The sequence below is a fragment of the Athene noctua genome, chromosome 9 (genome assembly GCF_965140245.1).
Source record: "Athene noctua chromosome 9, bAthNoc1.hap1.1, whole genome shotgun sequence".
Lineage (NCBI taxonomy): Eukaryota > Metazoa > Chordata > Aves > Strigiformes > Strigidae > Athene > Athene noctua.
The window spans coordinates 16,956,540-16,980,950 of record NC_134045.1 but is presented as its reverse complement, the minus strand read 5'-3'; the positions used below and the strand labels follow the sequence as shown (position 1 = coordinate 16,980,950).

At 39.9% G+C, this 24,411-nt stretch overlaps 1 protein-coding gene across 2 annotated transcripts; it reads right to left on the bottom strand.

Moving 5' to 3' along the window:
- Positions 1-237: 237 nt before the first annotated feature.
- On the bottom strand, positions 238-23,689 carry GPI (glucose-6-phosphate isomerase). 2 transcript variants are annotated; one of them, XM_074912846.1, is made up of 18 exons: positions 23,499-23,689; positions 18,750-18,840; positions 17,775-17,843; positions 14,807-14,926; positions 12,690-12,773; positions 12,454-12,600; positions 10,616-10,687; positions 9,535-9,579; positions 8,658-8,711; positions 7,656-7,716; positions 5,957-6,000; positions 5,573-5,725; positions 5,101-5,230; positions 4,663-4,739; positions 3,240-3,368; positions 2,647-2,722; positions 2,497-2,563; positions 238-995 (listed from the first exon to the last, which is right to left on the bottom strand). In XM_074912846.1, exons 1-18 carry the CDS (start codon positions 23,615-23,617, stop codon positions 872-874), a joined length of 1,662 nt encoding a protein of 553 aa, XP_074768947.1. In that variant the 5' UTR covers positions 23,618-23,689; the 3' UTR covers positions 238-871. The 2 variants fall into 2 exon arrangements, with proteins under 2 accessions (XP_074768947.1, XP_074768948.1); XM_074912847.1 differs by lacking the exon at positions 12,690-12,773.
- Positions 23,690-24,411: the final 722 nt, after the last annotated feature.

The window sequence follows — 24,411 nt, the reverse complement described above, 5'->3', positions numbered from 1 at the left end:
TGCCAGTCCACTAGCAGAGAGAGGTTAACAGTGGTAGAGAATGAAAGGATTTAAGCAACTTGTTTACAGATAGTTATCTATTTTTTTTTGTTGAACAGTGATGCTGATTTAAGAAGAGTGAGAGAAACTGCCTCTGGATGATACCGAAAATACATTTCTTCAAGTGATCCAAAGCTTTTGCTTCACAACTCTTGACAACTGTTTGAAAATTTAAGATATCATTGTCACTCCACAAACTTTCTTTTTGGATAACTGTTCACACAGAGCTTGCATAGCTTATGGAGAAATCATATGATCTTTTAACCAACATTAGTAAGCTTTCATTTTCACAGTAGCATTTAAAAAAATCTGTACCCTTGCTCAAATGCATCAAATTATGCAATCTGAACAACCTACAGCTGTAGTTTTGATTTGCTGAACACATTCTAGTTTCCAGCTTACAGCAGAACCAGTCCAAAATGACAGAAGTTAGTTTACTTGGCTTCAGAGTACCTTATACAGTCAGAAAGACAAATGTTACTAGGTCTGCACTTTCAAGATAGAATGAAGAAGTTTTACTCATCCATCGTACCTTTATTTTCTAGTATCAGTATGTGATCATCTTTAAGGAAGGTGAGGGATAAGAACTGGGGAACATACCAGCTGCACTTTACAGATTAACAGCCACAAAAATAGAAAGCAACTTACAAACTCTGGGTTTCACAAAACTAGTTTTCATTTGTAACACTTGACGCAACAAGATTAACTGCAACAAGTGAAGAAGCTACATCTGTAAAGTGCTATTTTTGTTAGCAGTGGCTAAAAAAAGCACAGCTACAACAGATTTGGGTATTCGGTGGTTAGATTGTCGATGTTCTCCAAATCTTTTGTTTCAGGCTCTGTGTTTTTTGATGAAGTTGATGAGCCCATTTGTTGAGCTATCATGAGATGTCACTGGAGCATCTGACTCCAGTTCAGGCTCAATTTTCTTGGCAAGTTGTTTTCCAAGCTCAACTCTGCATTTATAAAAGCAGAAAAAAGAAAAAAACGTTAGTGCTAACAACTTACAGTATTTACTATAAGCCATTGATAGTAAAAATAGGTGCCAGTAAAAGGTAACTTGACAGTGAACACTATGATGAATATTTTTCCCTTCACAAATTACTAACAAAGTTATTATTCATCTCATTGCCATTCATGAACTACTGGAGTTGACAGCTGCTTAGCTGAACAGACAGTTCTCAAATTAGAGGATGTCTAAAGAGAGAAAGTTTTGGTTTAGAAGTTGAGAAGAGTCTTTTCCCCTTCAGTACTCACTTGTGTTACCTAGCATGCATTCACCTTGCTACTGTGCACTGTTGAACACAACATCACTCAAAACACTGACTTGTAGCACCAAGACAATAACAGCTGAGCTGCAGGCCTGGAAGCCTTCCCCCATGCTACAGACTGCTATGCAGGAGTTACAGCCACACAGGGTAAGAACCTAGGATACTCTATCAGCTGCAAGAAACTAGGCTGGTTCTACAGCATCCCCAACTTCCAGTTAGTTTTAGATGCCATTCCAGATTTTGATGTGTTGCAGTAAAAGCTGTACTTACTCAGCTTTTACTTACTCAGGCATCAGCTTTTATTAGACAGTCTTCCATTCTGAGTTTCTACTACAATATTTTAGTTAAAGAATTGCTGTGGTAGAATAGCTCTAAAAAAAAAAAAAAAGCCATATGCAAAGACCTACCCTTCAGACTTTAAGAAGGGAGCTTAGTGTGAACTGCTATTCTAGGCCTGTAGAGCAAACTTGCTCTGCAAAATAATCCCTCACACCATAGGCAGGTTTCACCTGAAAAAACTTAACTCATCTCCCAATCCCTCTTACTCCTGCATAAGTCTTCACACAGCATATTGCACAGTTAATATTACTACAGATTAAGGAGGATATGATTCACTCCTGATTAAGTCTTCCATTTTAAAAAGTGACTGACTCCTCAAAGCTGCTGTGTCTACCTATGGAGCAGTACAATGAATTGTGATCACAGGTGCAGCCTGCATTAGACCTAGGGCTGCTATATATGAAGACATCTGCCAAGAATGTTCTTGCATCTCCAGTATAGTAAAATTAAGAGGTGGTCAGTCTTTGGCTTAACACATGCCATTCAGACTGCCTATAAATGTTTCTAGACATAAAAATTCTTTTTTCCTTTCTATAAGGGAAATTATTTTCCCTTTCTAATTCCCAAAGCATGTATTCAGCCTGCTTGACTGTTTTATTCATTATTACTGCTTTTCTGCATTCATAGAATTTTAAATCAAACTACACAATGGTCCTTAATTAAAGTTGTATCTACAAAGTCATTATGCATGGCTGAACAAGGATACAGCATGAGTTATCCCCAGAGAATCTATTTAAAACTGTCCTATAATCATTTGCTCTAACACTTTTTCTTGTCTTTTCTCTAAGTCACAATAGATTAATACCACAGTCAATGAGTACAGAAAAAACAGATAAAGGAGACTTACCCCCACTGGTCATAACTGTTAATATCCCAGACAATTCCTTGAACAAATATCTTGTGTTCATACATGGCTATACGCAGAAAATAAAGATTTATCAATATACTTTTATCAGAAAGTCTTAATAAGCATTCACAGAGAGATCTATTTACTTACCAATGATGGCTCCCAGAGTGAAAGGGTTGAGTTTTGTAAACACAATGGAATTGGTTGGTCGATTTCCCTCAAAGACCTTCAAACCAAGAGTTACATCATTTAGTGTGTTATATAACTTAGATCAGAAAATTGCAGTTCATCTGGTACAGCCCAGACTGGACCATTTCTATTAGCAAAGAAAACCCTGAAAGCTTTAAAGGCTAATAACTTCAACTGTAAGACTATCATTTTCATGTTTTATTTTTAACACAGTAGCAAAAAGTTATCTCCAAGCACCATTACTACTATGGGCTACAGGAAACAAAACACAAGTCAGTATCCCAGAGGCAGTGATGAGATTCTCATCTTTCAGAAAAGCCTCAAAAGTCTTCGATTTGCATGCTTTCGCAAGAGCACCATTCACAGACTGCTCCACGAGACCTGACAGAGTAGAGCCTGTAACACAACCTTCACAGCTAGGGCAGTAGCACTTGACAGCCACCGGAGGGCACTGCCCCATTACCAAACTCCACCGCGCAGCAGACTAACACAACGACCTCACCGCCACAGCCTCTTAACTAGAAGCAAGCCATCAAGTGCCAAAGCCTGGTTACCTTATGGGGAAGGAGCTTCTCCAGAGCATCTCCACTCAGTCCTGCCGCTTGAAGTTCCTTACGAGCTTCCTCAGCAGTCTTGCCTTTCATCAAGGCCTCAGTTTGAGCAAGGAAGTTAGCCAAAAGGATCTAGCCAGTAGAAATAAACTGCATTAACTCAAGCTACTATTTCCTTAGCTAGAATGGTATCCAGTGCTTGAATCTTGACCAAGATTAGTTTAGACTTACAGCTCTTAGTGTTAAAAATAAGGTAGTAAAATGGGCAGTAGTTTTAGCTGCTTAATGCCTGCTGTTGCTTTTTACCTCACAGTGCCAGACACTTGATTAGTATTTTATTAGTACATATATCTAAAGACAACCAGGACATTGCAGAACCCTACCCCTGCAGAAACTGACAGCAAGCCTCCCAGCAAGAACAAAGGAGCCAGGATTTCACACACCTCTCACCCAGTATAGTCTATACTTTTATGCCATGCTACACCATATGCATGGAAAACCAGGTTGCAAAGATTGGTCAAAGGTAGCCAGCTTACATGTACTTACCCTATACAAAGGAAAACCCTCACAGCATACCATATACCAATCTAGTTGAAGTTGTTAGTTTTATTCCTTGCCTAATGTTAGCTTGCAAATGCACATGTAGTTTTGTCCTACCCATTACACTGAAGATGCTCTTACTGTATCTACAGTCAAATGAAGCCTTTTCTCCCCTTTTTGCAAAGTCATGTTCTAAAACTTTTACCTGTACTTGGTGTTGACAAAAAATTTCTATTAAACAATTTAAATAGCACTTAATATGAAATCATGTCAAGATTGAAGTTTTGTGAAGAAACATGCTTTTTCTGAAGTATGAAGTAAGTAGTAAACCTGGACATGCTTCCACATATGGAAAATTTAGACACAGTTCACAGAAAATCCTTAGTCAGATGATACATTAAACTAAAAATTGGACTGGCAAAAAACTTATCTATATATAGAAGACTTACCACCCTCACCATGCTAGTTTACTCAGTACATTTTGTCCCAAAGTTTAAGACTCACAACAGCATCTCTAAGGAAGCTTTCATCATCTCTGAAAATCTGCTTCTTCCTACTCTGCAAGAATTACACTCCCTACAACTCCAAAAAGGAGTTTCTCTCTCCAAATACTTAATTGCTCAACTCTTCCCAGCCTCAGTAGGCCAGCAGGCCACACCATTAATCAGCCTCAAACTGTGGCTTCAATTTCAAGAACAAAGATACCACAGGATTACATCTATTACATATAATATGCAATTACAACTATTTTCAAACCTATAGTGAATGTTCAGAGCCCATATATATAGTTTCAGAGGAACATTTATAAATCCCACAATTGCAATACTCAAACTTCAATGCCTTCAGCCACAAGAAAATGCAGATGCCCTGACAAATAACTTCTTACCTTGTGATGCAAGCCATTTCTGACGGGATGCTGGGTCTGGACTGGGATCAGAAAGTCACAGGGAATCATGCGAGTTCCTATAAGAGAAGTCACATTAATAACCCTGCAACAGGAAAAAAAATATCTTAGAAACATCTTGGAAACTCTCACCCCGTTTTCAGAGTTACTGGAAGACTCAGCCACTTTAAGCTGTATTGTCCCTTACTACAGTTGTTAATAAAAAAAGCTTTTTAGTTCCTGCTTTAGTTGACACTCCTTATTGCAGGGTTAAAACCTGCATCTTGCAGCCTTCTAAAGCCACTAATTAAGAGTGCCATAGCAATGTGATGCTAGGTTAGATAAGAGCCCAACCTCTAAACCAGTGTCAGTTCTGCAGATTCTTTCAGTTTTGTAGCCATTCAGAATTTAATTCCAAAACAAAGAATAGTTTCAGTTTACCTTGATGAATGAGCTGGTAAAAAGCATGCTGCCCATTGGTGCCAGGCTCTCCCCACACAATAGGGCCAGTACTGTAGTCCACACGAGCACCTTTCTTGGTAATGTATTTGCCATTAGATTCCATATCACCCTAAAAGAAGGGAAGGGCAGTATCACCTTTTTTTCAGAATCACACGGTATCAGTACAATACTACATACATACTTCAACTACAAGAAGTGCTGCTTGTTCATGGAAGTTTCGTTAAGTATCTGGAACATAGCTGCTTCATTTATGGAAACCAAGATAGATTTTTTTTCCTCAGACCTCCAACTGAGCTGTTAAGCTGGTATCAATCTTTGCACCCCTCTTTAGGCCCTTGATAACAAATTTAAGTGATTGCAATTTTAACCTAGAAACATGCATTCGGGTTCTAGAACCAGGACAGAAGCATATCTACATATTTGTCTCTGAAACCTTTACTCTGAACCTTACCTGCTGGAAGTATGCAGCAAAGCGGTGCATGTATTGGTCATAGGGCAGAAGGGCATGGGTTTCACATCCATAGCAGTTTATGTACCAGATCCCTAGCATGGCCAGCAAAACAGGCATGTTCTTCTCCAGTGGGGCAGTGTGAAAGTGTTTATCCTATGTGACACAAGAGAAAAGAATTACACTTTTGATAAAGCAGTTGTCATTGCTCCCAACTCTTAAACTGTTCTTGTTGTTGTTTTGATCCAGGGAGACCTTCCCATGCACAGTCATTTTAGAAGCACTGAAAAGACATGAGGAGCTGAACTTCAAAACAACCTGCCTTTAGTTATTTTACTAACAACTCTGTTAAGAGGAGCAAATCTGGAATTGGCATCCCACACTTACCATCCAGTGGGCTCCTGAGAGCAGGCTCTCAAAGTTGTCAAAACCTAACAAGGGAAAGAGTTTATATTTACAAGTCAAACTTGATTTTCTTGTAGACAATCATAAAACAGTCGAAATTGTTTGTATGCAGCAAGGTTCCCAATTACTAGTTGAGTTTAAAGTTGCACTTTGACTTCTCCTGAAATTTGCATCTCATAAGCCAGATATATTTAGTTATGATTAAAGGCTGGACTTCAGAGCAAGTCCAACTTGATGGAACATACTTCAAAAACCTTTGCTTAAAATCCCCATTCAGGCAGAATGAGCAACTGGAAGGAAAACAGAGGCATTAAAACCAAGCTCTGTATTAATAGCTACATAGTTTTCAGCAAGTTTGAACACTTAGTCACTTTGTCAGAGAGACATGCCCCAAAAAAACAGGACAAGGCTAGTAGAGCAGGGATTTCTTTGCTGGTCTGAAGAGAAACAACTGTAATAAGGTCTTATAAAAAAGTTCCCCCTACTTCCCTGTTCTCTTAACCATTCACCTGATTTTTCTTCAATCTATAATTAGGATATTTAAATCACCATTCCTTTTCACTAATGAGTAGTTTAACTAATAACATCCTTTCCTGCAAAGCCAGAAATCCTGATTCTTATATGGAAAAAAGTAGATGGTGAAGTGTTTGGCAATCAAAGCAGCAGCTCTACCTGTGGTCAGAAGTCAGCTTTAGATGAAGGGTATAAGAGCAAGAAGTGGCATGTCAGCAGTCAGCACCAAATCTGTCTGACAGCAGAGATGAGCAGTTTATTGCAGACAAAACAGTAAGTGCCTGACTGAAGCTTATTTTGCTGATCACACAGGTTTTCCTACACATGACAACTATTATCCATATCATTCCAAAAACAACAAAACCAATGTTTTTCTAACCTCAGACTATGGGAATTCCAGCTTTTATTTAGAAAAGTAGATGACATTATGGGTTCAGACTTTAAATATCTGAAAGTGATGAGGGAACAAATTCAAGGCTGCTAAACAGCCTGCTCACCAAGAAACAACAGCTTTTAGAGCTCTGACATTCACCGTGTACTCTCCACCCGCACTTGACATCTGCCTCAGCAATGTCAATGCCATCCTGTAACAATACAAGTAGGTGGGGATCGATTTAAGGAGGTTTTTTGCTCCACAATCAACTGCAGACAGAAACAGCATTTCTGCCATCAGGCCCAACGGCCTAGAACAAGTACTGGGGACAAAAGGAAGGCATGGAAGGAGAAAACAGTTTACGGTGCTAAACAGAGCTCATACGCAGAACTGGAGACGTAAGTTTTTGATGTTTAGTGTATGTGTCTGACAAGCTAAATACCCTACTCCTAAATTGTTAAGGAATGTCAATTGCAAGGTCTAATTTTCAACACTGACACGGCTTTACATAAATCAGGCACTTTTGTCTATACAAGTGACTAGAAATGCAATTTGACTATTTGTACATAAAGTATGGGTAATCGCCAAAACTGCATTTACACTACTAAAATCTCAGTATTTCCACTGCATTACAGATTGTTTTTTAGCTCAAACATCCAAATACTCATAGTAGGTTGGATAAAATAATATTTGCCCCAAATGTGATTCACAACCCACTATTGTTAATGTATTCTGTAGTTATATTTCTGAAAACCATATTAATTCTTGGCATTGTTCGATCATAGCAATACCTACCAATATGTAGAGCAATGGAGAGACCAATGGCAGACCACAGAGAGTAGCGGCCACCAACCCACTGAAAACAAGAGATTGATTTAGACAGGAGACATGCAAGGCCTATATGGCAAACTTATTCAAGCCATTATGAAATAGCAGCATGTGTTTAGACTATTTTCAGCAAACCCAATATTCCTTCTGGTGATATTTACTACATATTATATGCATGGTCAAGGGAACCTGCACTTTACAGCAGCCCCCTAACAAATCCTTAAGTACAGATTTTAAGACTTTGAAGTTACCCTACTTACCCAATTTATGTAACAACTATTGAAGCAGTTCCCTTGATTCCAGTTCACTTCCAAGTAATAAATTGGCAGCTTGTATTAACTGCTTTCCTAATACTCCTAACTCCTCTAGAAGTAAAGCCTGCTTCAGCAAGATTATGACACTACCTAGGGAAAGGTAATGCTCTAGATAAACTAGGTTTTTAAGCTGCTGTTCAGAAGTTGTCAGGCACATCGTCAATGAGACAAACCAACCTGTTTCTGATTAAGTACAAGGGCCCAGACTAAGGGCAGTATGCTTAAAATATGCATCTGCTACAAAATATCAAATTAGGCTCCTGTTTCTAATGTTTGACCTTTAGAGGCCTAGATTATATACAGTAGACCCCAACAGTCAAATGTCACAGCTTATAATAACTACTTACACAGAGGAATAAACTAAGACTTGTATCTCCTGTTACCCAACAGCTGATTAGACAGCCAAGAACATAGAAGGCTCCTCTTCAGACCTTCAAGTACAGGACTTTAATGGAATGGCCAAGATACAAGACTGATTTGCTTGCCTGAAATGTTCTCAATTTGCCTTTAGCTACAACTTTTCAGATGTTTCAGCACAAAGAATACAACTACTATAATTTATGTGTTTTGGTAGTTTCTTGACATCGAGTTGGCATTCTCTGAATCAAGTTAGATTATTCTAACAGTTTACATCTACTACACAACATTTACTTACATCCCAAAACTCAAACATGTTCTCTGGGTCAATTCCAAAGTCTTTAACTTTAGGCTAGAATGAAAAAGGCATGTAGGAACATCATAAGTAAAACCAACATTCTTAAAAAGCTTTATATCTAGCAAATGAAACACACAAGTTGCACACCTATTAAATACACAATTCCCCAGTTACATCCTCCATTTTAAAAATACATAGCATCCATCAGAAAAAATACACTTCAATTTCCAGAGATCACTATCACTATTCAGTAGTCTCAAATAAAATAAGTGACATACACTCACTTTCTGATCAATTCAAGTGGCAATATAGATAGGAGTTGGACTGACATTCAGTTTACATTTATCAGAACCAGAATGGAAGAAAGGAACTTCACACCACAGTGCCTGACAGCCTCTCAGCAATGGCACAACTGCTATTGGCCTTTCTACTTCATGTTTTTACATGAAAACACCACATCAGGGTACATAATGCTCATCATATGCTACAGATCATTCACACAAGCTACCTGCATCACTTCAGCACTTAGTCTTCTAGTAGAGTAGTATTTGTTTACATAACTGTACTCACATACACTTAAGCAATTACAGTTAACACTCAATAACAGGACAGTCATTTCAAGTGTAAGAGATCTTGATTTCAAATTTAAAGCTCTAGCAGAAAAAGCACAAATCTACACTGAAGGTCCAATCTTGATACAGTTCATTACTCTAGAACAACTTCAGTTATTTGCAGTAGAAAAACACACTTTTCAAGAGGAAGACTAACTATTAGTATTCACTATTAATAGTGGCTTAAAAGATAAGCTTTCTTACTGGATTTTGAAGTGAGGACATCTTAAAGGTACATAGAAAAAATATAGATTTGTTATACTTACACCATTGGTAGACAAGGCAACAAAATGCTTGGCCACAGCTGAAGGCTTAATAAAAATAAACAGATTGTTAGATCTAGAATGTTAATTATTTTAATTTCTGGTCATAAAGCTGATCTGCTACCATTTACATTTAAACAAAATACTGTTGACTATTATCAGTTATTTTTGTTATCAACTTGAAATCATATTTATTCATATTGAACGTGGGATTTGGCAGCATGCCTGTCTGAAGATAACATTCTGATAATATTCTCATGAAGCCATCTGGAAGCAGTCACTACCTGGAGCAGCACACTATTTTAAGAGTATGTTTGGAACATGACTACCACCACTTTGAAGCAGACTGAGTTTGTTGTACATGTGCTACCCTTCTGGATATGGTCAAAAGATCAAGACAACTGGAATTACTGATATATCTCAAGCTCCAGATTTAGACTCTGGTCTTTCAGTAAGTGTCCTAGTGAACAAAGATGAGTTGTCTGCAATAGCAGTACAACAAGGAATTTCAAAGCCCAGCTTTCAAACTAAGTACAGAGCTATGCTGACTGGAACAGGTTAAAGACTGTCTTAATTACCTGAGCAGGGTTTTTTTTCTTTTAAAGGTTAGAAAAACAAATGAGCCAAATACAAGGTTTCTATTCATAGCACAGCCATATGCCATAGAAATGTCAGTATATCTCTCCAGCCATAGCTTCATTTCTAGTTTGTAAATATTTGCCAAGAACTAGAAGGTTATGCTACATATACACCATATTCTTGGATTGCCATATTGGTGCTTCCACCAAATTATTAGCCAGCTCTAAGGCAAATGCTACATTATTACTTAACAGGCAGGACTCAGGGGAACAATGTATGACAACCATTTATAGTGGAGAAACAGTGGGTTCAACACTTTCAGACATAACAGCCTGTTGCTAACCATGAAGCACTGAAATGATGAACATACAGCATTTGCTGAGCTATATAGCTCATGTTTGGAAAGCTATCAGCTCTGCTCCAAAGCACACAGAACAGCCATGGAGAAACTGAACAACAAAAAGCCACTGCATTCCATTACTTAACCTATACATATTGCACTTACATCATTAGCAGCATGTAAGAACCACTCTTTTGCCGTTTCTGCATTGGTGATAGTTTCTTGGGTGGTGAAAGTCTGCACATCAGAAAACAAGGAAGTATGTAAAACATTGTACTTAAAACTGGAACAAGTTGAGGCTGCTAAAACATCCTATGTTCTAGATAATCAGAGCAGAGTGATTCTAGATGTTCTTAACGGACAGTTGCTGACAGATTTCAGAAAAAGGCAAGCTTATCAATCCAATAAAGACTAGTGTTGCTGGATTTACTTACCTAGTTTTATACTATCATGTATCTGGAGTTGGAATAATTATTCCCCATTTCCTACCTTCCCTCCCCCTAACAGTTACAAAAAAACCTTGGAGACTAAAATTTTCTACTTTAGTCTTTCACTAAATATGAAGCTTTACCATTCCATAAAAAGGAACTAATTGAGCATCAAAACACAATAACCTAACTGGATTGAGCTCTTGTTCTTCAATTCCTACTTTTTCATGTAGAAACACTCATTTCTGCTAAGACTCTTGCCATAATTTCGTTTTGCTGACTAGAGGAAAACATTTTCCTGCTTCACGAAGTGTGCACAGAAGTTCAGTCATGCAGTTTTGCAAATATCTACAACCATTCTGATGTATTCAACCATCAAAATTTAGCTTTAAGGGTGAACACTAGATTCAACCTACTCTCATCCATCTCCAGAAATATATTCATTATGAAACACAAGCCTGTTATGGAAGAGAAAAAATGCCATTCATCCTCTTCCAAATATATCCAATTATCTAACTACAGTCTGGCAAACAGAAATTGAAGTGTTACACTCAATTTGGCAGTCTCCTAAGCCTTTGAACCGTGATCCCTGAACTCAATTATTCGAAGTGGCCATCAGTATTACTTTGTGAAGTTTCCTTATTACTCCATAAGTTGTTGCTCGGCCACAGTATTGCCAAGATAAGATAATGAGCACTACTGTAGAGCATGGACAGCATTACACACATTCATTTGTTGCAGATTGTCTTCAACAGCAAAAAGGTTCTACTGTGCTTTACAAATGAAGGAGACGCAAGTTACATAACTATGAAGTTAGTCTTCATCAGTTTCCTCTGCAAAGACAGAAGCATTCCTCAAAGGAAGATGGCAGCTAGCAATTATGTTCACAGAATAAGTTATTAGCAAGGCAAAACTGACAGGCAGCTATTAAGCCTGTATTTAGAAATAAGTGTCACATTATAAGCTACCAGCAGACTACCTCCAGCTCTTTGTAAGTCAAGAAGCTTAGTATTTAAAATGCTGAGTTTGTTGAGCACTAAAGTTATTTAGGTAAAGATATTTTACTACCCTAAAACAGAATGAAGATTCCCAAGCTACACACAATCCATTAATGCAAAATATTACTGCAAAAACCCTAACACTGCTAATAAGTAACACTGTACTTACAATAAAAGACCAAAAATAACCTTAAATGAAAGGAATGAGACAAGATCTTGATTTTCAGAGAAATAACTACATGGAATCCTACATTACATCCAGAGAGAAGTACAGTAAAAAATTCCTGTGAATAAGGCTTTTTTGTTTTGCCTGAGAAATACTCCCTAGACAACAAGAAATTGCTCCCATGTCTGTCTTGTTTAGGTTAAGTCATTTCCAGCACTTGACTTCTGGATCCCTAAGTATTTCAGTAGCAACACAACCTTGTACCACAAGTTTAGGATGAATCAAGAGAGCCCTTAGAAACAGTCCACACTAGAAGTCCCTGATCTAGATCTTCCTGTGTACAGATCTCTAGTCTGACTGAACCCTTTACGGTCAGAATAAGTCACACCCCAGAGCTTGCGTTAGACATACCTTTGATGCAATTATGAAGAGCGTAGTGTCCGGTTTAAGCTCAGCCAGGGTTTTGGCTATATGAGTACCATCAATGTTGGACACAAACCAAACACGAGGGCCTCCCTTGGAATACGGTTTCAGGGCTTCAGTTACCATCAGAGGGCCCTGGACAGAAGCAACAATTAGATTTTATCTTCACTGCAAGTATACACACACAAAAAGATGCAGGAGAGGTGTAGAAGTCAGGAGCTTACCAAGTCAGAGCCACCAATCCCAATATTGACCACATCAGTGATAGCCTTTCCAGTGTAGCCTTTCCATTCACCACTACGGACTCTCTGTGACAAAAAAAAAAAAAAAAATGTATTGACTATTTTATACTTACACTGAAGTTACCAATTCTAACACTGGAAATAGGCTGTTTTCAGGCATTGTTGTAGAAAGTCTCTGAAGACTACTTTCAAGCTTCTAGACTTTAAAGCCTAACATTTAAAGCTACCTTCTTAGCTAAACATTTGGTTATGTCTAAAACAGCCCTTCATTAAGTGTTAGAAGACTAATGCACATATTTAAAAACACACTGCAAGATCAAACTCCTTCTGTGTGGACTGCTATAACATTTACAATAGAATGCTGGCAAAGGCAAGAGAAATCAAGATAAAAATGAAAAAACCTTAGGCATTAAACTATTTGCAACAAATATTTGGACCTGAAGGGGTTAAGCATCTTTAATTAGAAGCAATTTCACTAAACTAGAAGACATTAAAATATGAATAAAGCCACAGAGATTTATCGGCAAACCGAGTGCTGAAAAAGGCCTTTCTATTGCATGTATGTTTCACATTAAGATGTACTTCTGGGCTTGATCTTAACAGCCCATAGTACAGGTTTCTGCTCTGTTCTTGCTGTTTTAACAGTTAGAGAATCCTGACATATAAAACTGGAATCGTTAACTAATATTGAAACACTGCATTGAATGTTGTCCATCATGTACCACCAATGCATTAAATTTGTTCCAATCACAAAAGGAACCTTTCTAGTATCATGAATATTTCCACATACATTCCCCAATTCTGAAGCAATTTTTCTACAACAATCACCTGGTTATGCAAATAGTTGCTCTCCTTCCCTACAGTTGTTGAAGTTAAAGCTGTTTGGTTTTCCAAACTAAAAAAAGTATCAATTTATTATACCATTCCTGTACTCTGTAGATGATGCTGAGATAGTTTTAAAATCTCATCTGCCTAAGTGAGTCAGTTGGAACAAGCATCTTTGTTAATCTTTCCAAAAGAACTCCTTAACATGATTTTTATTTTACAGAGAAGATATATCTGCATGGAAAGTGATATTCACAGGCTCTGATGACTGAAACTATCTAGTAATAGAGGGTGGCACAAGTGAAAACTCTTGTTTCGCACTACCAAAAAATCTTAATCAGCTAAAAACTCTGCAGTGGAAGTCAGACTTGAATTTCTGTGGCCGTTCAACTCCTACATTATCTGAAGAAACTACCAAATTCAGACTAATTAGTGTCAGATATTGTGGTTTTGGCATTTTATCCATTAGGAACTGGACATAATCCAGGCTCATATTGTAAAGGTTAAGTATGAGTTGGTAGTGATACTGGCCGCTACCACCTGGATAAGACTCACAACAGCAGCTAAGCAGGTGCAGTTCCTTAGTCATGTTTAAGAAGTATTATTAACTACTTGGTCAGCTTTTACTGATTAGTTTTATAACGCATACTTCTCACTTTGTTAGTGTGCTCTATGAAGTTCTTCAGAGCATTTCCTAAACTGATCTGCCTACATTTCAAATATGTACAGAATCAAAGAACAACCAATGATATTCGAAGATAATGGTTAACTGCTATATTTAACTAGGGAACAAAACTTTCCTGCTGCTCAAGCTGCAAACTGAGTAGAACCATAAAGGAATCTGACCTAAAAACACAGGATCTTTAAGAAACTAGTTAAGTAGAGCATATTCAAATTACAAGCGAGCTGGGAGCTTCTACCTCTCGATTTTACACAAATTTTAAGAGGCAGTTTCTATTTGATAAAGCCAAGTAGTTGAAAAATTAGCAAGAAAAAACTGAATGGCACTTAATGATTTACAAAACTTCTGAAGTAAATAAAAGATTACCACTGAAAGAGCAAGATCTAGAGAGCCCATTAAAGAAGAACCCAACTGGAAACAGAGAAGTGAATCACACTAAACCCAGCTCCAACTCCACACTTGAAATATTATAAACCTCAGAGGAGGGCACAGTAGTTCATGTCAAACAGTCAATGCTTCACAACATACATGTAAGAACTAGGTTGGCTATAAAACAAGTACATGAAAAATAAGCTATGGTGGTACTTTATACCTGGCAGAAGTGTTTCATTTTGTCCAACACTTTGTTTACTTCTGGAACAACATCCTTCCCATCTACAAGTATTGGCACATTGGAACGATTTCTCAGAGCAATATGAAGCACAGCTCGGTTCTGAAACAGTAAACGAAAAAAATGATAAAGCTATTTCCCAATTATACACAGGGGCCTCAGGTGCCTCATCAAAAAGGTAGTATAGTGTTCAATACTTAAGAAGAATTTAGATTAACTGGAATTAGTAGAACAGTAGTTTTTGTGTGTATGTGTATATACAGTCATCACCATCACTTACTTCACAGAATCAGTGCAGAGGGCTTACAAAAGCATATAATGTGCAAAGTAAACAAAGAGCTTATTTGTTTACTTTGAAAAGAGAATTCCAAATCCCTTGAAAAGCATTTAATGATTGAGGTTCAGAATTCAGCAATACACAGTTCTCAGTGATCTTTATTTTGGCATGCCTCAGGTTTACAAAGATGAAATTGTTTCCTATTAATAACAATACTGAAAAATCAATGACAACAAATAGCCAGTTACTTTCTCTGGCATTTTCTCAATAATCTGGAGTAGTCCATTTCATATAGGAAGACACAAATATGTATTCAAACATTTGCCAATATACACCAGCCACAGGATTCTATCCACTGTCCACAACTAATGTTCCCTGAATACTTGCACACCAGGTATGTAGATGGCAGTTGTATTACGAGAAAAAAAAAAAATCCGTAAGCATGCACCATGTATTTATTCACCACAGTTATACACAAATCAAAGCTCTGAAGTCTGGCCTGTGATTCACCTGTTCAGGAGCTTAACAGCTTTAATCTGGAATGAAGGAGTTAGTCAATACTAATGAACAAATTAAAAAATTAGTCTGCTCTACCTCACTGTTCCTTGCTACAATGAGAGGCATTGTGAGACAAAGACAACACAGACAATATGAACTGCCAAGTTATGATTTAAATACCAAATGCTAATTCAAAAATCACTGAGTTTGTGGTTACTGACTTGGAATGTGAAAAGGCTCTTTCAGTTACTAATTATCGAAGTGTACCCACTTAAATTTGGGGTGAACAAGCAATTTTTTTTGCAACACTCAGCCATGGAATAGTATTATTTGGTAAATACTGCTCACTATCAGGCTTGAAAGAAGCTCTGTCTTGATCAGGAGTAATCATATTTGATCTGATGTCTGCTGTTAACAGAAATATTTTATAAATATTGGGTGGGCTATGAATACTGTCCCCAAAATGAGTGATCAGATATGAGTTACCTTCTAATGCACTGTCTCTGTGCCATATCAAGCTGCAAGTTTTAATTCATCTGGGACAAACACCTGGCAATGACACAGTTGGGAGCGCTACAAAGAATTTCCACATAAGCACATACCATGCAGGCAATGCCTGCAGCACATAATACAGACAAGTCTTTGATACTTGAGACAAATAGCTAAAAAATGTTCTAAATCAGAATAAGGGTAGTGGACAAGTCAGTTCTTGCCATTGAGCTGCTTCCTTCTGTCTTATTACTTCAGGTTTAGTCAGTCATGCCATTTGATAGCATCCTGGTTTTAAGGTCTCATGACAATTTCACATTATCCACATGCTCATATTCCAGAGCCAAACCAACTTGATTAGATATTCTATACAAACAAAAAAACCAAACCATATCTAACCCCAAGACAACTTCTGACTCTAAATGAGAAACAGCCTGATAATGACAAAGCTGTTTCTAGACTCATCATGCAGGTAATTTCTACATAAAGTTGCCATATCAACACAGTAGCAAAACAGAGGTAGCAGCAGAAGCCAAACACATCACAGTTTAATACTGCGTGCAAGTGCTTTCTGTGAAAATTGCATCCTTCTGAGAATACTTCAGCTGCTATATTTACTCTCATGTAGACAGTGAAGAGGAATTCCATAATATATGGTCAGAGATGGCCTAACCCTGTAATAATTTGTTACATGAGCCTAGTGAGAGGCAGTATTTGAGAAAACAATCCTCCAAAGTGGATTTAAGACTTACCACTATCTTCCCACTTCTTTTCACTAGCTAGAATTATATGCGTGAATTGAAGGCATTAATACAGAACAGGAATGATTGCTCCAGTGAAGCTTTATCTGCTTCTGTCTGTGCATTTTTACAAACGTGTAGCATTCACAAACAAATCAATGTCCAACTGCTGAGGTTTTTTTAAGCAAACAGCTTGTGCAACACCTAAGTCAGTCAATAACCAAGTCAAAGGAATACTGATTTCTGATTTTACCTCAAGCATACTAAATAGTCCTTAAGGCAGACTAGTAAGTCAACTATACTGTTGAGTTTCCAGTTTTCACCCTATTTTTAGTTTCAGAAAAAAGCACAGTTGGTTTTCTGTATGTTTTAGTCAAGATTTAACCCTAATACAGCCTTCAGATCTACAAAAAGATGAAGATACTCATCTTACTGAAGTAGGTGGCTTATTTCCCAAGATTCTTTATAGTATCTACTGTCTCACATACCCAAAGATAAGTATTATCAACAACCCAAAGCAGAAAGCCTTCCACTATCCTCCCTAAAACTCTGCAGACAGTTTAGTAAGCTTTATGAACACTGACATGAGGTAAAAGCATGTAAGGGATACTTGGAATCCGATACTCTGCTCCATACCCTTTGCAAGATCTAACTCATCTTCCTCTCTACAAAAGATGTAAAACAAGACAAGAAAGAAATACCACCAAAATTCCTAAAATTTAAGATGTGTGTTGGAGGACTGAGTAGCTTTATTCACTCTTTGTCAGGGCTGTAAAATTTCTCATTACAGTAGTGCAGTAACCATTACAACCACTCAGCATATCAGAGTAGCAATTAGAGTAAGTTTTTTTCAAGACTTCTCTTACACAGATGCATGAACATCCACAATATAAATATATAAGCACAACTGCGGGGGGAAAAAAAACACAGACAGAAATAGCCTTACCTCAGTGAAGTTGATCTTCTCTCCACTGAACATGCGCTCTCTAGCACTTTCCACACCCCTTGACTTTGCCTGAGAAATGTAAAAATAGATTCTTAAGAATAATAAGACATCAACATGCACTACAAAGGTCCAGCTACACTAAAGAGTATTAACATCTACCACATAAGGCAGCGAAACAAAAATTGAAGACCCACTAGATTCTAAATTAAAATTTTATTCTCTTAAAGCAAATATTTTTATGTAGACTGTTTATTTCCTTCAGAGGTTCCACAGTAACATGTGCTGAACAACCAAGATGCAATGAATCCATCTTACTCAGTTTCATCTTGTCATATGCTATGGGATTCATTAATGATTCTTTGTATCAGCTTACATTTTTTATTTATTTTTAACTGAAGAGTAGCAGAAGTGATTTTGCTATGGCTGTCTCTGCTAGTTCTTCCCTTTTTAAAAATCTGTGTCCTATCTAGTCTAAGCCTTTGGCTGAACCAATAGTTAAGGAAGACTTGTAAAAACAGACACCATGACAAATTGAAATTCATGACACAAACTTTTCTTAAAATACATCCAACCGCAAACAAAACTCAAAATTAAGACAGCATGACATATGAAGTACTGTTTCAATTGAAGGTATAGAAGACACGACCTCCTCTCACAGCTTGATATGAATCTCTCATTTTATTGTAGACCTCCACAACAGTGCCATAGGCCAGCTGGTCTGTTCCACAGACAAAAATATTTTCAGTGAGCACAAGGAACAGATCTGCACATCGAAAAATGGCCTTGTACCTTGTAGCAGAAGGATGGTGCAAGACTTTGAGCAGTCCCAAAATTTGTGAACAGATGTCTTAACTCTGATGATTTCAAATTCAGAGTTAAACGTATATAAACAATGCCAGAACAATCAGTTACAGGTAGAAGTTAACTTTTAAAAAAAGCTGTTTGGTTTATTAATTTAACATTTTTCAAAGTTACCAGTTCCATCAGCATTTTCATCACTTCTTCTGTAACAAGGTTCTTCGAATAGTCCAGTAATATATCTCCATGATCAGTATTCACAGTCAAGCTGTCAAAACAAACAGGTTGTTTAATTCCACATTCCTGAAGCCTGACTGATTTAAGCAAGATAATGGTAACTCCTCTGTAAGTCACAAAATAACTGGAATCTTAACAAGTTTCATAAACTAACTTACTAGTGTGTTGTTTTAATTGGAGACCATGGTTTTCAACAAGCTAAATTACTGCCCACTTTCTGCTTGTGAAAGTCCAAAAACTATGAAATGTATTTAATGCAAATTTGGACAATCACATAGTCTTCACTGAGCTATTCTCTAGCAATAATTAGCTATTTCCTAATATATCATAGGTAAAAAGCTTACCATACTCTCACTGTCCTCAGTGAATCAGTGGAAGTTTCCAAATTATTTAACTAACCCTCCTCTGAAAGCTATAGCCTAACACTTGAAAATACAAGCACCTTTAGGTTTACATTTAAGATGAAACACAGAAATGGTAGTCCAATGGGAATTCAAGTGAGGCTGTTTGTATTTATGTGAGAAGTTCAACAGTCCCCCTAGCCCTTCACAGCAGTTTTCTACCCACTACTTTACACTAATTTACAGCCAAAATATACACATTTACTCTAAACTGAAGAATCCAAGTTCTGTAAGTAAGTCAGTAGGCCTTCTATAAGAGCACAGAAGGCCTTATGTCTTACTCTCACTTTTGCTCCAGACACGCAAGCCACAGGAAATTGCATTGCATCTAAATTCTCAGTGTTTCCACGTTGTTCATTATCTCCCCTGCTTTTTCCTTCCCAATACTCTAGCACAGAAATATGCTCTGTTATTTCAGTGCTCACATATGCCAGACACTTCACAGGGACAAACAATGCTATAATTGCTATTCCAAATACAACAGAACAGGCAAGATTCTGCAGAGGAAGAACAGAGCTGAACTTGCAATAACAGTAATAATCAGTAAGGCCTAGACATTTGGGTGGTTTGATTAACTTCAGAAAGAGACAGTAACATGCTGGTCTTTTTCTGGTCTTAAAATACGAGACACACTAAATAAGGAAAGGAAGGTGTCTTCAAGCACAATATTGGAAGAGTGTTTCTTTTATAGGTGAGACTACAAGGCAAGTAAGGAAAAACAGTATCAATACTCTTCAGTGGGCTGCAAACAGGACTCCTCAAACCCTGACCATCCAGCACAAGGATACCTGAAATACAGCTATCTAAGGAAAGGACTATTATCTCTCACCTGCCAAATTTGCTATTTATTGATACAGAATAAAAATAGGAACAAATCCTTCAAGTCTGAGATTTGATACAATGTATTTCCAGACAGGTCTTAGATTAGAACACGTTTTACTAATGATACAACAAGGCCATTAGTATACTAACACTTCTTCAGTTTAGAGAAGTAGAACTCTTAATACTCATCTACAGTTTCACATAGACCGATAGTCTTCCCAGTGTCCTACTCCATGAACAGGAAATCCTTACAATCTTTTGTCTACCTGACATATGCCTTACTTCTACAGTTAATTGTGATTTTCCTTCTAGGAATTAAAAAAAAAATTTAAAAAAATCAATCTCACTAGACCTAAAAGACAAAGTATCACGTGAAATTCTGGCTGAATTCAAGTCTCAACTTGTTTGAAGAACCTGCAGAAAGATGACATTCCAAGTTATTTCATGCAAAAACCCAAGCAGTGGCTACCAGATCTAACCTCCCACACTCAAGGTGGAACACAGCATGCAGTGTAATCTCATTTTAAACCCTTACATGAAGAGGTCCACTGTTTATTTAAACAGAAGTCCAAAACCCTGCAGCTCAGTTGCATCCTGCTACACTATCCATCCTGCAATGCAGCAGCTAATGGTAGTGCTACTCGGGCGGAACAAGAACCTTGTCACGTAAGCCACATCCACATTTAAGTGATGCAGCTCTTAATCAGAAGGTCACCTCCAGCACCTCAGAATTATTTTATCTTCTATCTAAACACATACTGAAGCAGCTGTATGCAACACCTAAATGGATTACTACACACAGATTCCTTGGTGGTTTGTTTTCCATTTAGATTGGATGCTATTCCTGATCCTTCATAATGGACAAGGCCAACTTAGGAGTGTAATACTAGTGCTTCATATCTTGTACTAGCTATGTGCATCAAGAGTACCTTAATCAGCATCCAGGTATCTATTATCTACTGAGTTTTATGATGGCTGCATCATTATCAGTTCTGACCCCTTCAAAACTATTAAGAGTATTTCTAGTGAACAACTCATGTTGTTAAGACCCACTGTTCCTACCAGACCTTACATCTGGATGGCAAAGAAAGCCAAAAGTGTTCCCTATAAGTCTGACTACACTCCAAATCAGGAAAACAGAATATACAAATTCTGCAGAAGAAAAAATGTCAAAAGGAAAAGATCTTTTATCTATATTCTGTAGGACACAATCAGTGAGTGTAAGATTCTTACAACATTAAATAGGTATCTGCATTTAGAGATAAAACCTTCAGATTACAAACACTCCTCACCAATCTGAAATTTCTCCAGAACCAGTATCAGGAAGCAGCACCTCTACACGGGCACAGTTTCTCCCTTCTGAAGGCAGGGTGATAGTCGATGATATTATTATAATACATTTCCATTAATTCTACTATGTATTCATAAAGATTAATTTCACATAAGGAGAGGGGTGCAAGCTACAGAGAGGACCTTGTGGCCAAACCACCAGACTGCTTAGGCTTTCAAACAGATGTTAACTACTATCATCCTGCTGATCTGGTTCGGAGTGGTAATCAGTGAGAAGTATACAAGCAGATCTGCCAAACTAACCCAGGCTGTCAGTTCTGTAATTGTATTTTGCTATATGAAAGTTCCCCTGGTATTCTAGAATGTGCTGTTTTATCAAAACACAAAACTGAAACTATGAAGACAGAGTATTAAGGAAAGATTAAGTGAACTTAAAACACTTCAACCTATCCTTATGGGCAGCACAGAAGGACATTAAGTTGGGCAGTCCTCTGAAAGAGAAAACCTCAGTAGACAACACTTCACGAAAAAATCTGATAAACACATTCTAGAAGACACACTGACTACTTCTAGTGTGGAGAAAACATGCTACAGATGTGTATGTGTGCCTGCAACAGCAGTTGTCAAATATCTTCTTGGTTAACTGTACACAGTGACAGTGTAACACTTGAAAAAGTCTATTATACATTCACAGCCACAACTAAATACAGACTATTTGAGACAGAGAGTATATTTTGTGGTTAAAGTGGCTTGAAAACACTAAAGTGACAGCCAATGAGAAAGATGCAGTGCTATCCCCAGTAAGGGTACTTGCTTAAGCCATTCAGGAAGGAACCTTAGAAGAAACCTCTTGATTATACCTTTTGATTTATTTAGCTAGCTTGCTTGAGCTTTCCTTTGCTCCAAGGCTGTTACTAAATTCAGTCTCTTCAGATATACTGGAGATAAGGCAAACCTGCAGCCAAAACTAGCTTTATTAGAGTACTAGCAGATAGTATAGAAGATAGTATTAATGGAGTTCTTCAACAGTATAAATCCTGTTATAAGAGCCAGATGAAGTCAATACTCCAAAAATTTAACATACTTTTTCCATGACTGCAAATGACATTTTACCTCTTGTATACCAGCATGCAGGACTTCACATGTGATGTTTAATTACTATGTAAGAAGTACCTAATAAGCTCAAAAGGAAAGGCACTTTACCTAGGATACTAATGAAAAGCTTGATACATGCAACAAGTCTTATCTCAACAGTGGAGAACAGAAGCTCACTATATCTCTATTACCCAGGCTCACTTCAAAACTGAAGTCAGGGATGTGTCTACATAGTATTAGACTTCACGGATTGCTGGTGTAGTCCAACAATGTAACCACACACAGGAGTCTCCAGTGCACAGAAAACACTAGTACACTTCGCAGGATGAAACCACTGGACGTTATCACACCGCTTCCACGTCTTACTTCCTCCTCTAGCAAAAACATGTTGCAATGCATTTTCTGCAACGTGGGTAACAACGAGGCAAGGGCTAACCCTTCTCAACATCCCCCCGCTGCCCATTTCAGGGCGGGGGTAGGCACCGCCGTGCTACCGGCGGGCACAGGGACGGAGAGCTCCTCGTGCTTTTATCGCGGAGCTTATCATGACTAAGCACACGGGTGCGAGAGGCTGAGAAATGAAGGACCCAGAATGCCGCTGTGCGAGCCGCGGCCCGGCGCTGTGCTTCCCGGCACGTACCCTGCTGCAAGGATGAGTCAAGGACAAGCACGCCCGGCCGCCCTCCTCGGGGGGTGCCGAGGAGCGCCCCCCCGCCCGGCACCTGCCCCCGCGGCACGGCGGGGCTCCCGCCCGCCCGCGCCGCCGCAGGCCCCGGGCGCATGTGCCCGCCCCGCCACCGGCCAGCGCTCCCCCGGCCCCCCCGCCGAGAGCGCGGCCCCCGCCGGGGCTCAGCCGGGAGGGCGCGTCCCGCCCGCGGCGAGGCCCCGGCTCTGCCCCTGCGGGAGGGAAGGAAGGAAGGAGCCCTCCCGCCCCACGCAGCCCCGGGCCGCGCAGGCGGAAGCGCCCGCCGTGCCGGCAGCCCCAGGGCCCGGCGGGCCGCGGCACTCGCTGGGGAGGGCAGGGGCGGCCGCTGCCCCGCTCAGCCGCGGGGGAGGGCGGGCGGGGGCCGCCCAGCCTCACCTGAACTTCTGGAAGCGATCCTTGTCGGCCTCGAACAGCTGCCGCAGGACGAGCTTGGAGGAGTTGGCCTTGTGCCACTCCACCAGCTTCTTAAAATGGGGGTCGCCGGAGAGCGCCATGTTAGCGGCCAGGGAGGGCTAGGGCGGACACGGCTGGCGCACGGAAACGAGTACGGCGAGCGGAGCTGCCGCCGCCTCCGCCTTTATAGAGGCGAGCTCGGCCTCCTGCCGCCGGCCCCGCCCCGGCCCCCTCCCCTCTGCGGGCCGCCGCCGGGCGGTGGGGTTCTCTCGGTGCTGAGGCGGCGGGGCGGGAGGAGCGGCCCGCGGGGATCGCGGGGGGAGGTGGCGGCGGCGTTGGGGCCGGGGCCGCCCGCGTTGGGGTCCGCAGCGTTCGCAACGGCCCGCGGGGCTGCGCAGCGCTCCCCGCTGTAAATCCCGCGCTGAGGGGAGAGCGGTTTCCCCGTCATGGGGGGCCTGTGCGAGGCGGCAGGCGCAGCGGTTCGGCGGCCCCTGCCTCGCCGGCCTCCGCCTCGCCGGCCTCCCTCCTTGCCCACCTGCCCGCGGGCAGCCGCCGCAGTTGGGTCAGGGCCGCTGGTCGTGTCGCTGCATAGGGGATGACCAGGTTAAAAATAATGTCTCTTTTCGGGGTTGTTTTTACCGCCCCACGACCCGCTCCTGCGTGGCGCAGCCCCGCGGCGGGTGCGAAGGGCGGGGGGAGCGCGCTGAGGGCAGCCCCGGTCGCTCTTGGGTCCCAGCCGCAGGCTGCGGGGCAGGGAGCAGCTCTGAGCCCCAGGCTGGCACCACCGCCACCCTGAAACCTGGGAGAACCTCTAAACCCCCCGCGAGGGTGCCCACCCTTGCTGCCAGCGTCATCTACCCGCTCCTTCAGATGGCCCCTGCGCGGCATGCCTGCT

What these genes read in the sequence shown, in the direction of transcription:
- GPI (XM_074912846.1), bottom strand. Translation starts at nt 23,617, where the DNA reads ATGGCGCTCTCCGGCGACCCCCATTTTAAGAAGCTGGTGGAGTGGCAC. An exon ending in ACATGTTTGAGTTTTGGGAT is followed by an intron (nt 7,717 to 8,657) that starts GTAAGTAAATGT and finishes TCTTGTTTTCAG; the next exon opens with TGGGTTGGTGGCCGCTACTC. An exon ending in CACTCTGGGAGCCATCATTG is followed by an intron (nt 2,564 to 2,646) that starts GTAAGTAAATAG and finishes TTCTGCGTATAG; the next exon opens with CCATGTATGAACACAAGATA.